This window comes from Mixophyes fleayi, chromosome 2, assembly GCF_038048845.1.
Source record: "Mixophyes fleayi isolate aMixFle1 chromosome 2, aMixFle1.hap1, whole genome shotgun sequence".
Taxonomy (NCBI): domain Eukaryota; kingdom Metazoa; phylum Chordata; class Amphibia; order Anura; family Limnodynastidae; genus Mixophyes; species Mixophyes fleayi.
In genome coordinates this window covers 259,386,480-259,401,795 of record NC_134403.1, presented here as the reverse complement: position 1 = coordinate 259,401,795, position 15,316 = coordinate 259,386,480, and the positions used below count along the sequence as shown (strand labels likewise).

Genomic DNA, 15,316 nt, shown 5'->3' with positions numbered 1-15,316 from the left:
GGACACAGCACCACTGGACTGAACAGGACACAGCACAGGACCCAGCAGCACCACTGACCTCAGAAGGACAGAGCACAGCACACAGCACCACTGGACTGATACTGCAGAACACAGCACAGCACAGCACAGCACAGCACTAAACAGCACAGCACAGCACTAAACAGCACAGAACTAAACAGCACAGAGGACCACCTAACACACCCTCCCTCTACCCTGATCAATGCCCGAGTGAAGATGGCGGCGACTAGCGGGGAATTTATAGGATCCGAGTATCGCGAGATCCGACAACGGGATTATGAGTCAGAGCCTCAGTTTCACTTTTGAATTTGGCGCCAATACCCGGATCTGTCTCGGATCCGACTCGGATCCGCAACGTTCGGGTGGGCTCGGATTTCAGAAATCCGAGTGCGCTCATCCCTAAGTGTAAGGTAACATGGATGAATGCTTTGGTTGGTACCTAGGTAAGATAACATAAATATGTAAAGTTTAAATAGTATAGATGGAGATTGAATGGAATTGTCTTTGAGTACAGATAGTATGGAGTTTGTGTAATGGAAAAGGCTGTTTGTCCATCGGTAAATAATGTCTTTGCTGTGATGTGGATAAATGCTAGAAGTTTAAATGTGAGGAAAATGGAAGTTAAATGGTAACATTTGTGTAGTACATAGTTTGTTATGTAATGGAAGTAAATGTAACATGCTAGCATTGAAATGGTAGTCCATAGTTTGTTGGATTAATATGGTTGATTTTAGACTCAATGATGGGTATTCAATTGTTAGCGAGACCGCTAAAATACTCGCGCTCCAAAAATATTACCGGTAATATTGCGCGTAAATACCGTTAATATGGTAATTAACTCGCTGAATTTCAGCTCGCAGCTCCCTTAACGGTAATATTTTTGGAGCGCAAGTATTTTAGCGGTCTCGCTAACAATTGAATACCCCCCAATGTTTACTACTGTTTGTGACCCTTTTTTCAGTTGATTGAAAAGGCTACAAGTGAGATTGTTAGTGAATTTAGAAAGTGAAAGATTTAAAAAAACATTGTGTTGTTTACACGGTTTGTGCATAGAAAAAAAGGTTGTGAATATGTGATGTTTGTTAAATAGCTATTTGTATGAGATATTGTTAGGGGCATATTCAATTGTCCGCGGGATTGCCGAAAATCCGTAATAACGGTAATCCTGCATGGAAAAACCGTTAATACTGTAATTTACTCGCTGGATTTCAGCTCGCAGCTCCCTGAAATCCAGCGAGAGATTACTGTATTAACGGTATTCATTTTTCCACGCTCGAAACCCGCGGACAATTGAATACCCCCCTTAGAGTGTCATAGTCTCACACACACACACTGGCTGTCCACCCTTTTGTCATAGATTACACACACACACACACACACACACATATGTGTGTTTGCTTAGTAACATGGTTAAGAGGTACATTTACACGTGTATAAGATAGCTGAAACAGGTAATGCATTGTATTTCATATAAAATATTATGCATTCTACACTGTTATATGTGGAAATACTGTTACTAAAAATATTTACTGTTAATGAGAATACATATTATCTTTATTGAGACTTTGTGGAAATTATTTTTTTGATATGATATAATATTCATTCTTGCCTGTATTAATCTGTGGTAATCAAAGTAAATAGCAGCCATGGAAATAGAATTATCTTTCTAAGAACTGGATTCAAATTGGAAACAACCTTGTGTGATAATGAAGGTAGTTTATTAAATGGTTATTACGATATTAGCATTAATAGTATATTTGCCACATCATTGGACCCTTGTGCTTTCAGATTAGCACAGCACGTAGCACCAAAATAGTTACCCTTTTACATCTTGCTTGATATTCTTATTCATACATAAATATGTAGCACACTTCAAATTATCTTCTAATGCTAGGCAATTTAAAACTTCATTACTGAGATGTGGTTTGTCAGTCAAAAGTGGAGGATGCATTTCCCCATTGTTCTGACCCCTTGCCATCAAAATCTGCATCCAGTGGGGGTTCCCCATCAAGTTAGCAAAGACATACCATACTGTCTTTTTATATACAGGGGCTTCTGGAATCTTACTGTCCACGGCAAGCTTGATAGAGTTCCGACAAGGCCTATTCGCCACCTACACTACATCTGTGTGTCAGCCGAGACCCCTTTATAGCAAAGGGATTCAGCAATTGGTCGCCCTTATATGCTGATCTGGCCTTATCTCTCTGGCTCCCCATCTTATCATAGTGTTATGTATGTATCATTTGCAATAAAGATTCTCCAATACGATTGCTGTGGTTCCAAAGCACTAAAGGTTTTATTCGCAAAGTATTGCAAGACAGATTTTGGCATACATACGCTCTCGCCTGATGGCACCAATGCAAGCTTCTATCAGAATGCTCTGGTTTCCACAGTCACAGGTGAACAATTTATACACAGTACAGTTGTAATTTGCAGTGACATCACAAAGACATGCAGTTACAGTAGTAAGGTCTTCATTCATAGGTCAAAGGGTGTTGACCTCCCAAGAACTCGTTGTGACATTGGTGGATTCCTCTGGTCATTGTTCCTTGAGATTGTCATGTGTCCTTTCCTCATGCTCCTGCCTCTAGACCTGTATAAACTCGTTTTTATGATCCCTGTGTATTGGCTATTTGGTGTATGAAAAAATGATGTTTATAACGAGCGTTCACAAGGTAAATAACAAGGGAAACGTTCTCATGCAATTGCAAACAAAGTGATACCAAACTTTATGTAATTTAGATGTTGAAAACATTATTAGCCTCTTCACCACTTTATATTTTTATATGAAAAGATAGAAAATACATGACATATTTAAATGTTATGATAATAATTACGTTACGTATGAATTGCATCACAACTGATTGTTGTGTACAGAAATTATTAATTACCACCTTCGTCCAATTCTTTGACTTCAACAATACACCAAGGATTGCTCCTCTTCTCAATAACTGCTGCATGGTGTAGCCGCCCTGGCAAATCTCCACCACAAACATGTACTCACAAACTTGATCTCCAGAGCTCTGCGTCCCTAATCAGGTTCCCCCAACAAATCAAGCACAAAAGGAGAAGATCCATGATCGGATCTCCAAATGAAGGGTCTCATTAGAGAGTTGAATTACTGACTGTCTGCTAGCACCCGCTTTTCTGATGGGATGAAACTGATCAGCCTCATCATAACATAACACAACCTCCCCATAGAACATAGAAAAGGTGATGAAATGTACAGCAGATTGCCATTTGAAGCATGTGGAGTCTAGCAATTTAGCATACACCGCAAACAGAAGTGCCACTTGCCATCCTCTGTCCTCTGCAACAGTTCTTACAGGGCCTCAAATTTCATAGTGGTTGTGGGTTACACACCATGAGCTGAACAAGAGTGTGCAATTATGGAAGTTTTCCTTTCCTCACACTCTTTTTTTGACTCCTTCATTCTCCTTTATGCTGGACATTGCAAACATCTAACAGCCATAGTGTTCTAGCGAAATAAGAAAAATGTCCAATCCGATTTAGCTCAACTATCAAAAATGGGTGCGTGATGAGGGAAGAGGAAAAAATAATAATAAATGAAAAAAAAAAATAGAAAAAATAAGAAATATAAAAAAATGAAAAGAAAGAGAAAAAGGAAAATAAAAATGAAAAAAACATTTTTTTTATATATATATTATAAATAAATTGAAAAACAGATATCAAATGTATAAAAATCAGAAAAAATGTGCAAGCCAGGGCAAGGAGACAAATGAAGCTCTGATGATATGTGAGTCTCAAAGCCCCTAAAGTCCAGATATGTGGGGGCCCAAAAACTTAAAGTAAAAAAAACAAAGACTGGGGCCGTGGCTAGTAATACTGAGAGGTAAAACAATGTGAGCAATGTCCCAAAACGATGTAAATGTCAACTGGTAAACATCAAACCAGTCTATCAGTAAAAGGAGGCAAAATTTAATAGCAAGTAAAAAAAGCAACAAAAAGCACCGAAAACGAATCACTACAGGTATATAAATGTAGAGATCAAAGTTCCATAAGTAAACATATACATAAAGAAATTGTTCAAAAAAGTGTCCAGAAAGAATGTCCAATAGAAAACATCCACTAGAAACATGCAGACACTAATACCGGTAGACCAGCGTAGGTGAAATCTCAAGTGTAGAGAAGTAGTAGGAGGTAGGTTCACTGTGGCTAGGAAGTCCAAAACGGGAAGCAATGGCAGCGTCTTCCGTAGGAGTGTGTCGGAGGAGTCCACGGTCCTTCTGCGTCTCACAGTGGAACACAGTGAGCAGCTACTTCCTGATTACGGATGGCAGTATGGGAAAAAAAAAGGTGTTCCGACGCGTTTCATCTCTATCGAGACTTTCTCAAGGGTGAGATTGTGTTGGATAGGGAGATGAAAGTGATGCGCTCACAACTGGACTGCATCAAGGAGGAACAAACCTTTGAGCAGGTTGCATTGAAACAATATCTGCATTAGAGGAATTTCTTAGTCTGTTGATGGCTTAGCTCTTCCCAAGTTTTTTCTAAACTGATGGGCTTGGAAATCTCCATAGACAGAGCACACATGGGGCTAGATTTACTAAGCTGCGGGTTTGAAAAAGTGGAGATGTTGCCTATAGCAACCAATCAGATTCTAGCTTTCATTTATTTAGTACCTTCTACAAAATGACAGCTAGAATCTGATTGGTTGCTATAGGCAACATCCCCACTTTTTCAAACCCGCAGCTTAGTAAATCTAGCCCCTGGCCTTGAAACTGAAGCCCTTTCCTGACTAAAACCCAAGATATGTGATTGTGCAACTGCATTATTACAGAAACAAAAAATGACTTGTGAGTGTCAAATGAGATCATCCAGCAGTGGTTTTTCAAAACATGCTACAGATTTAAGACCTTCCAGGGGATCACAAAGATATTGAGATCACATAATTATAAATACAAATGGTACTTCCCATTCCAACTACAGGTATACATGGACACTAAACCTCTCTTCACTTACTCTGGTGGCCTGCCAGGTTCAATCGCTGATTGTACTTCTCCTAATTATGCCTAAATTCAATCAACTCTCTGGTCTAGTATATGGAGGCTGACTAAAGCAGACAGCACATGTAATTTAACCCCACAAATCACCATGCTTGGTGCATTTAACTATAGTAGCCCAAGGTGAAGGCAGCCAAGAGCATTTTAACCACTTAGACTTGAGGTTATTTAAGAGTACCTTAATTTGTTACACAGTTAAGATATGTCCTCATACTTTGGTTTAGATTATAGTTAATTTTGACAATGTTATGATCTTCATAATCAACATGTGTTTTTTCTTATTGTAAGTTGGCAATATTCACCATCTCCCATCCTCACCTGTCCTTTTTCTCTCTATTATAACTGCCAAGTAAACGTGCACATCCACCTTCCATGCACACATACTTTGTAAAGTATATTCTTTGCGAATATAAGCACTCACAATGCTGGACATTGCTAATGCTCCAGCGATTAAGGGTTTTTGCACAATAGGGCTTCACCCACAATGGTTTTCTCAGAAAAGAGCTTCTTTTTGTTCCCTAAGGCAGTGGTTCCTAAACTTTTGCAGTTTGCGACACCCTTAGAGTCTCCAAATTTTTTCAAGGCACCCCTCCAAAATAATTATTGAGCAGTCCTGTTTTAGAAGTAGTTGGGTCAAAAAATTGTAATAAGTATTTAGGTCAGGACAGAAATACTTATTTAGTTGTATGCAAAAATGCCCCCTCTGCATCCAGACACACTGCCCCCTCTGCATCCAGACACACTGCCCCCTCTGCATCCAGACACACTGCCCTCTCTCACACTGCCCCCTCTGCCCTCTGTCACGCTGTCCACCCTCCTCTGCTCTGTCACGCTGTCCCCCCTCCTCTGCCCTCTCTCACAATGTCCCCTCCTCTGCCCTCTCACATGCTGTCCCCTCCTCTGACCTCTCACGCTGTGTCCCCCTCCACTGCCCCTCTCACGCTGTGTCCCCCTCCTCTGCCCCACTGTGCCCCTCCTCTGCTCTCTGTCCCCTTCTCTGCCCCGCTGTCCCCCTCCTCTGTCCCACTGTCACCATCCTCTGCTCTCCTCCTTTGTCCCGCTGTCACCATCCTCTCACCAACCTCTGTCCCGCTGTCACCATCCTCTGCTCTCCTCCTCTGCCCCGCTGTAACCATCCTCTGCTCTCCTCCTCTGTCCCGCTGTCACCATCCTCTGCTCTCCTCCTCTGTCTCGCTGTCACCATCCTCTGTCACCAACCTCTGTCCCGCTGTCACCATCCTCTGCTCTCCTCCTCTGTCTCGCTGTCACCATCCTCTGTCACCAACCTCTGTCCCGCTGTCACCATCTTCTGCTCTCCTCCTCTGCCCCGCTGTCACCATCCTCTCTCCCCCTCCTCTGTCACCAACCTCTGTCCCGCTGTCACCATCCTCTGCTCTCCTCCTCTGTCCCGCTGTCACCATCCTCTGTCCCGCTGTCACCATCCTCTGCTCTCCTCCTCTGCCCCGCTGTCACCATCCTCTCCCCCTCCTCTGTCACCAACCTCTGTCCCGCTGTCACAATCCTCTGCTCTCCTCCTCTGTCCCCCTCCTCTGCCACGATCCCTCTCACTCTGCCCCGCGCCAGGTGCCAGCCATAAAAAAAAAAAAACACAGAAACTTACCAATCCGTCGGGCGCCGGGACCCAGCAGCCTCCTCTCTCCCGCAGCTTGTTAGTGACGTCGATATTCAGTGACAGCTGCAGGAGAGAGGAGGCTGCTGGGTCCCGGCGCCCGACGGATTGGTAAGTTTCTGTGTTTTTGTTTTTTTCATGTCTGGCCCGCGGCACCCCAGTGACAGCGCCGCGGCACCCCTGGGAGCCGCGGCGCACAGTTTGGGAACCGCCGCCCTAAGTTACATCTCTAACCCTATCTCCCCCATGATCCAGGAGAAACCCAATCTCTTACATCTGTTTAATGACCAGGTCTAACAAAGATACCACCCCCAATCTGGCCTACACATGGTGTTTGTAAAAGGATTTGCTAATTGAGGGGCTAATAGCAAGGCAATACACTAATGTCCATTTAATAACTACTTATAACTAAATACTCAATTTTCAAATGTACTGTTTTCCAAAGTCCTCATTTACCACTTTATTAAATATAAAATGCAATTTCATTTTCTTGAGCCACAGTCCTTTGTGCTTAAGCATACTTGCCAACTCTCCTAGAATATCCAGGAGACTCCAAAATTCCTGGAATTGCTCCTGGACTTCGGGGGAGCAGGCCACTCTCCCGCATCCTGCCCACTTCCTAGCGAAGTGGGCTGGATGGTAACTCCCGGAGGTCAAAGGTAAAATGTCAGAAAGTATGTGCTTAACATTAAGATTATGTGAGCTAAGTAGACCGTTTGACACGTGCTATATCTGTATGTAACATGTCTGAAGGGATTTGTGTTTGTTTATTTTTTTACAATTCACAACAAAAAAAGTTTCTTATCTTGATTTAAAGTGAACCAGCCATAACCACCTAAAACAAAATTGGCAACTTTAAAACATGAAATTACTATTTGTCTAGTTCAAAGCTGACCAACAGGCTTGCGTGGTGCATTTTTTGCCTCCAGCTTATCCATGAAGCTACATAGATACTATTATATGATAGAATATTTGAAGTGGGGTTAGATTCACTTATTAATAATGTTTGTAGCCCTTCACAAATAGAACTAGTTTAATATAGTGTACTTTGAAAACTCATTTTACTGTTCACTGCTATTGTAACTATTTGACCTCCTGATCATCAACATCATCATCATTTATTTATATAGGTGGTGCTGTCAGCTAAGTATAGAAAGTAGCTGGGTAAGAGCATACTTGCCTACTTTTAGAGGCATCTGTCCGGGAGGGGGTCCGTCGAGGGGCGTGGCCACGCGTGGGCGGTCGTTAGGCTCCGCCCCTTGTCAATCATTTTAGCCAATCGGAGCAGGGGGCGGGACCACGGTGCCGCATTTAGCCCCGCCATCTTCAACAGCGAGAACACCTGGACCCGGGATTTTTGCCTGCTCTCTCGGGAGTCCGGGAGAACTCACAAAAATTCGGGAGTCTCCCGGACATTCCGGGAGAGTAGGCAACTATGGGTTAGAGCGGTGGTTTTTCTGGTGATGTGATATTGTTTTTGCCCACATAGACAGAGCAATAGCCCCAACAGAGATCCATGAATCTTGGGAACTCTGGAAAAAACATAAAATAGCTTATGTCACTACGAATTAGAGGAGAAAAATCATACAGATAATTAGAGCAAACAGTAAATTTATATTATTTGTAGTTATTTTATACCTCTTTATGGACAATCATTTTAAAAATAGTTTTTTTGCAATGTTTTATGACTTAATAGACTATAAACATTACATTTTATAACTCACTTGCTGTATGTTCCACAAATTATTTATTAGCGATTTTACCATTTTTATTTAAAATACAGCACAGTGGCTCAGTGGTTAGCACTTCTGCCCCACATTCATCGTTTTCTGACGAGGGCCTTATCTGTTTGGAGTTTGTATGTTCTCCCCGTGTTTGCATCGGTTTCCTCCCACACTCCAAAAACAATTGGCTGCAGATAAATGGAGAAGGAACTGATGTTCTCTATACAGCGCTGCCGAACTGGTGGCACTATATAAATAAATGATGATGATGAAATGCATTATTCATATTTAGTCTTGCATTACTCTGCAGTTCTGTTGAAAAGAAAAGTTATACCTCCATTCCATTCCAAACAACAGAAGCCTGTCACACATCTTTAAAACTGTGCTCTAATCGGAATAGATACAGGTCAAAAAGCTGAGATTGTAGTCATGTGAGCTGTGTATGAATCCACCAATCCACACATTGTATTTCAGCAGAATAAATCTGCATGCTTGTGAGGCATTCTCTGTGTGAAAGCCTGTTCGGCATATTTAGTGAAGTGTAAATACTTCAATATTTTTTAGCTCCGTAATATACAGCCTTTAAGATATATATTTATGTTAGATATTGGCTGTGCTTGCTTTTTCCTGCCTCAATGGTATTGCTTTAGAAAATGCACTCACAAAAAAATTCTAGGATTAGATACTAACCTCATATGTTTGTCTCCTACAATCCTGAGATTCCTGGTTATCACTACTACTATTTGACTTAACAGGGGACATGCCAATTATGGGCAATATCATGACAATCCATGCCATGACAGAAATTATACTGACTTTGAAGTTGTGGGATATCAAGAGCATCCTTACCATGAATACCACGAAGGAGACAGATCCTATAAGGAATACAGAGAGCACAGAGAACCTGCTTTCCAGAGGGGTGGGCGTCATGACAGTGGCTATCACAAATTTTCATATTACCGTGGAGGCTACCATCGGGGGCGTGGAGAGCACTCACATTATCACAACAAGTCCCCAGAGCCCCAACACAAGAAATATGACTGTAAGCCTGCCAAGACCCACAAGAAAGAAAACGAAGTTCGAGGGAAAATCGGTGCTCCAAAACCTTTCCAAACAGGTGCGTACAAACACCAAGAGGAGACAGTGCTTCATATTCTAATGTCGATATGGAAAGCAAATAGGCACTTCTCATTCATTTTCTATGAAAAAGTCACTACCAGAAATAAAGATTTCCTGTTGCTAGTTCAATATTATAGAGCAAAAAGCATTTTCACTAATATGAAGGAACAGTTTATACTATTGTCTTAGTTTAAATAATAATAATAATAAAAAAAGTTTACTTAAGGAAAAAACCTGGCCATGTATGGTTTTAAACTCTCATATAGCATGAATTAATGCTACATGGACATTGAACAAATAATAACTTTGGAACTATAGAAAAATATAATACCAGATATTACTGACTCTAGTAACCTATTTCTAGTAGTCTATTGGTAATCTAGTGTAGTTATTACCATATATTTGTTTTTTTTATGTTCTGCTGGTGGAGATTGTGCCCCAAGGTTGTTGTCACTAGCCAATTACTAAAACTTTCCAGCTGTTTATTACCAGAACATCAGGAAACTATTATTCTATTTACATACTACTTTGTGAATAAATCAGGTATTGTTTACTTATTATTATTTTCATGTTAAGTTGCGTGCACTCCATCTGAAAATACCCATTTCCCTTTTACATGTTGCACAACCGTACAGCCTCCCTCCTTTTACCTTACGCGGTACTAGAATACGTTGCATTAACATCACACATGCTAGATTAAATTACGCTATTGCACACACAATGGATACATCTCACACTGCGTGGTCATATTATGTTTCCCTTATTCTGAATAAGTGAAATAGCTGCTGAGTAGTGAAGGAGTTAATTTGTAAAATAATAATATATTGTTTTTATAGTTTATTAGAAACAAATTAACTTTGCTATAAAACTCCAAATTCTACTACCTCCAGAGAGGCTAGTAAAATTGCCTAATCCTGCTCTGTCTTTTCATGTGTTTTAGTGAGCCATAATCCTGGTCGCACTCTTGTGACGTTAACCACCAGCAGCTCTGAGGTAATACTTCATTCTAAGACTTCATCTTGTGATAAAGCTTGGAACTTTCATTGTGATGACCTTACTTCTTTACCTGGTTACAGAATGAAAGTGAGACAAAGTCCTCAAAGTCTAAAAGCCCGGCACAACAGAATGCAAAGGCTGTAGCAGTTTGTGAGAATCCTTCACAAGAGAGTGTAAAGGCTGCAGTAGTTTGTGAGAAGCCTTCAGAGGAGTATGTAAAGCCTGCAGCAGTTTGTGAAAAGCCTTCACAAGAGAGTGGAAAGGCTGCAGCAGTTTGTGAGAAGCCTTTACAAGAGAGTGGAAAGGCTGCAGCAGTTTATGAGAAGCCTTCACAAGAGAGTGGAAAAGCTGCAGCAGTTTGTGAGAAGCCTTCACAAGAGAGTGGAAAGGCTACAGCATTTTTTGACAAGCCTTCACAGGAGAGTGGAAAGGCTGCAGCATTTTGTGAGAAGCCTTCACAAGAGAGTGCAAAGATAAACAATGTGACAAAAGAGCGTATAAATCAAGTTTGTGATTTGAAAACAGAAGAGGCACAACCTGCTTGTGAGATAAAGACTGAGATCATTATAGAAACCAAAGAGGTGGGTATAGAATCACATACTTAAGGTGTATTGTATGAAAGCTGAAAGGACTAACCCATGTTCATAGGTAGAAGTGTGAAAGCTACCTATTAACAGCAAGCATATCTGTTATATTGTTATAAATCAAGGTATGAGAAAGTTAAGAAATGGCTACTGTTCTTTGATAACGTCCTACACACAGACACGATTACCAAGTTCCTCCCTCCACGGTTACTGTAAACAATTTAACAAGAAGGGGAATCCAGGAGCTATGTGTGAAAACACAAGTAATTTTTAAATGTAATGATACAGTAGCACAATAGTAGACAATAGGCGAGCCGCTGTCAGTCTGCCAAGCCTTCATCTGCAAGCCCCAGCCAGGTGCTACCGATCTGAATGGGGCAGAAAGGGGTTAACCAACTTCCATGCCATGTGACCTCCTCTGCCTAGTGCAGGGAGGTAACACGGCATAACCCTGCACTCCCTCCATCCTATATGCAGCCCTTTTGAAGCTCTCAAGCTAAGCAAACTTGCTCATTACCATTATAGAATGTTGTTGTCGCCAAATGAGGTTTTGAATATTGATTGAACTGTTGAGTGTTTATATGTGGTCATTGGCTAACATTGGCTAACACAATGCATGAGCCCCTTGCAATCCGGTCAGTCTGCTCAATCACTAAATAAACAATGTTAAGTATATGCCACAAGTATTGGCCACACATCTGGTGATTGATTATACACAATTTTAGATTAAAAAGCATGGAGCGGAGGTCAGGATTATGTCCAGTAGACCTAAGTTCTGGTATATACATTTGATATCCTTCTGAACTGTAAAAACCACAGAATAAACCAGGGGTCTACTTCAGGTATTGTACTAACTGAGTGACAATACCATATGAAATCAATGTTTTCCTGTTTCTTTGGGGGCTTTTCTTTATAAGAGTTATTCCTGTGTAATTGCCTTATTATATAAATGTAAACCTTGGTCTGGTCTTAATGATAATAAAACTTATCTGACTTATGTTCTTGTTACTTGCAGAATGAGAGATACACGACTTTTATGAATATCAGACAGGTACGAAATATAGCTTATTTTGAATTGTACTGTAATTTTGAGGTATTTCTTGTAAAGATAACAGGTCAAAGCTGCTCTTTTTATTAATCAGTCTTAAAATTAAATTTAGAGCTTGTATATTGTGTCCATAAGCTCATTAACTTATTTTGGACTAAAAAAGCAAGTTCCTAATGTATCAGCATTTAAATACTGTAGAGACTCTGAGTCAAACAAAATTGTGCAGGGAAGTGTTCCTAAAATAATCATACATGTCCTCCCCAGGGAACCTTATTTGTAACAATCTACTTACCAATATGAGTTTGAGATGTTCTGTATGTATTTCTCAGCCAGCTAAAACCTATGTAGTAATTAGATCTATATATTTGCACCTGCTCCACTGTTTACATAAGAATTTATGTATTTGTTTTATATGTATAATAAATAGTGTTTGTATATAGAATGGGTTTATACAATAAGTTTATATAGATTCAAGGTAAATATTTATAGCAATTTTAGTTAATAATTATTATATTAATTCATCTGAAAATCATTACAGCATTATTCTGAGTATAGGTTATTTATTGTTGATATAATACGTAACACCAATTAGCCAGTCAACATTCTAGTACTATTTTTTATTTTTCTATACAATATTATTAGTTATATATGCACAGATACAGTTGATTTTATTGATACATTATTTGTAGTGTTCCAAACAAGTATAATTTCATTATTTAGATCCACCATAGTATTCAGACAAATTGATTCAAGCACCATATGACGTGAAGGACAGGATGGAATTGTCAAAAGTTTTACGTTTTTATTTATTTATTTTTTTATAAATGAGTTTTTACCAGTCTGCTATGATTGCTATAGGTTATGACATTTGTTTTCTTTGCACTATTTTGTTAAGTTCCTTTTTGGATGTTGTAGGACCTTCTTCCAGCAGAGCAAAAGCCTAAGGAAGAAGTGGTGCCATTGAGAGTACATACTGGAAAAAGGGCACACTCAGATGAGAAAGAGTTCAGCCTCAGGGAGGGTCAAAAAGATGCAGAAACATTTGTAGGAAAGAAAATGCGCAGGAGTAAGGAACTGGATGAATGCAAAATGGAGGAGACTGTTCCACTGCTGGTAAACAATAAATTCTTGTATTCATGAGTTCTGCAAGCTACTATATTCAGTTCTAATCTTGAAATACCTTAAAGTGGGAACCATTCTGTACATTTTTGTTACAAGTAATTTAAAAGGATGTTTTGTTTTACAGGCGTGAAAATCAATTATGCAAATAAAAAAAACGGGGAAGGGGAGTCCTACAAATAATTTACAGGAAAGGAGACTTTCAGCTCAAATGTGACAGTTACTTTGTGCTGTTACTGGTTTCCATATGTGAGATTGTAGGTTCTTAAGAATTTAAGACTTAAGTAATCAATAGTCTGTTAATTATTTGCCAAAAAAGTAAGTCTGCATTGTAAAAAAAATAAAAAATATATAGAACTTTGATATTTGGAATGGCATTATCGGACTATTGCACTGATGGCACTCCCCAATCATAATTGTACATACATCTACACAGGCACAGACCAGTCTAGATTTTGTCCTAGGTAAACCGTAGGATTGTTTTGGTTTGTGGGGCAGATGCAGGGGCGGGCTGGACCGAGGGGCAGTCTAACGGCTGTTCGGGCCGGCCGTCCGTCCCCCCGTGGATGCAGTAATAGCTTAATTTTACATCACATGACACGCGATGCGGCCGCCTGTGCACCCCCCGGGCTGAAACCTGCCAGCCCGCGCCTGGTTACATGGGAAGTATATAAGTTCTGGCAGAGCCACTTTTATTAATGGGATCAGGAGCTGCAGAATGGTAGTCTGGCCCTGCTAGAACTTCTTGACTGCAAAACTCGTTTCTTTATTTTCTTTGTTTTTGCTTGTATTATTACAATGTGCTATATTACAAGGTCAACATTGTTTTTTCTGTAGCTTTAGCTGTACTGTATTTTCTTGTTTTGTAGGGTGGTTGGTTGGATATGGCTTCAGACTGTCTGGTACCAGCAGGCACCAATGAACAAGGAAACTCTGCACCTGCGGTGGAATGTAGACTGTCTGACACTGCGCAAGAGCTACGCACAGCATTTATCTTGGCTAGAAAAGAAGAGATTGAGCTGGTGAGTTTCTTACTATCTCCAATCACAGCATAACTTGGACTACACTAAAAATAAATATTTTCGCTGGGGTAATAAACCGGGCAGGGTCTTAGCCAACATGTCGAAAAAATTGAAATAGAGGAGTTTTGTGACTGCTATTATAAACCCCTCTTCAGGACATCTATAAACAAAATCTGCGGATGTTGCGGAGAAATTTTGTAAATATTCTGAAGATATTTATCAGTCGCATTGATCCTGTTATACAAGATAATCTTTTAAATAACGCCTGCGTTTCTAAACTAACTCCGGATCAGAGACATTAGCGGAAAATATATATGTTATTGAAGGTCTACAAGGCCATAAAGCCTCAGCCCGGATGGCTTCACGGGTGAATATTCTAAAAAGACCTAACATAACACTATGCCACCCTTCTTGAACTATACCAAACTATCCACAAACAACCACCACATTACCCCACCTTCAACGAATCCCATACCATTTTCCTCCCAAAACCTAACAAAGATCCTCATACAGACCCATTACACTCTTGAATGTTGACTTTTAAATATTAGCAAAAATAATGTCTACACTACTACAATTGTTTCTTTCTACTCTGTTAACGGGACATCAATTGGGGGTCGTCACTAAGTCAAAAGTATTAGGGCAGCGGTGGTGGCCACTATTGCCATTGGATCCACTATTATGCATCTTATAACAGATGTGTGATTGGATCACTTGGTATAAATTTATTTAAAGGAAATAGTGCAGGGCGCTTATTTATATAATTGCAAATATACTTATTTTTTGATATTGTGTGAATGTTGGTAAAGGAAATAGCATTTTTCCTGAGACCAGGGGAGGAAATTTAGTTTTTTGTTTTAACTTTGCTAGAGGAAATGCATTATTTCTGAGGTATATACCTGATGCAATAAGCCTTTGTTGAGGAAGGCTTTTGTGTATTTTGGAGTAGGGAAATTACTTGTTTGGAGTTTTGTAACTCTTCTTAGGGAATGTGTATTCTGCATCTGTCTGAAGAAAGGATCCATGTTAATC

General features: G+C 40.0%; 1 protein-coding gene across 6 annotated transcripts in view; it reads left to right on the top strand.

Annotated features, from left to right (window-relative positions):
* The window catches only part of LOC142138903 (uncharacterized), a 73,042-nt gene that overhangs the window by 52,523 nt on the left and 5,203 nt on the right, over window positions 1–15,316 (top strand). For all 6 annotated transcript variants that reach the window (XM_075196003.1, XM_075195999.1, XM_075196004.1 and 3 more), the window contains 6 exons: window positions 9,152–9,513; window positions 10,456–10,508; window positions 10,592–11,092; window positions 12,111–12,146; window positions 13,059–13,256; window positions 14,132–14,284. In XM_075196003.1, coding sequence (XP_075052104.1) covers window positions 9,152–9,513; window positions 10,456–10,508; window positions 10,592–11,092; window positions 12,111–12,146; window positions 13,059–13,256; window positions 14,132–14,284 — 1,303 coding nt within the window. The remainder of the gene's footprint in view (window positions 1–9,151; window positions 9,514–10,455; window positions 10,509–10,591; window positions 11,093–12,110; window positions 12,147–13,058; window positions 13,257–14,131; window positions 14,285–15,316) is intronic.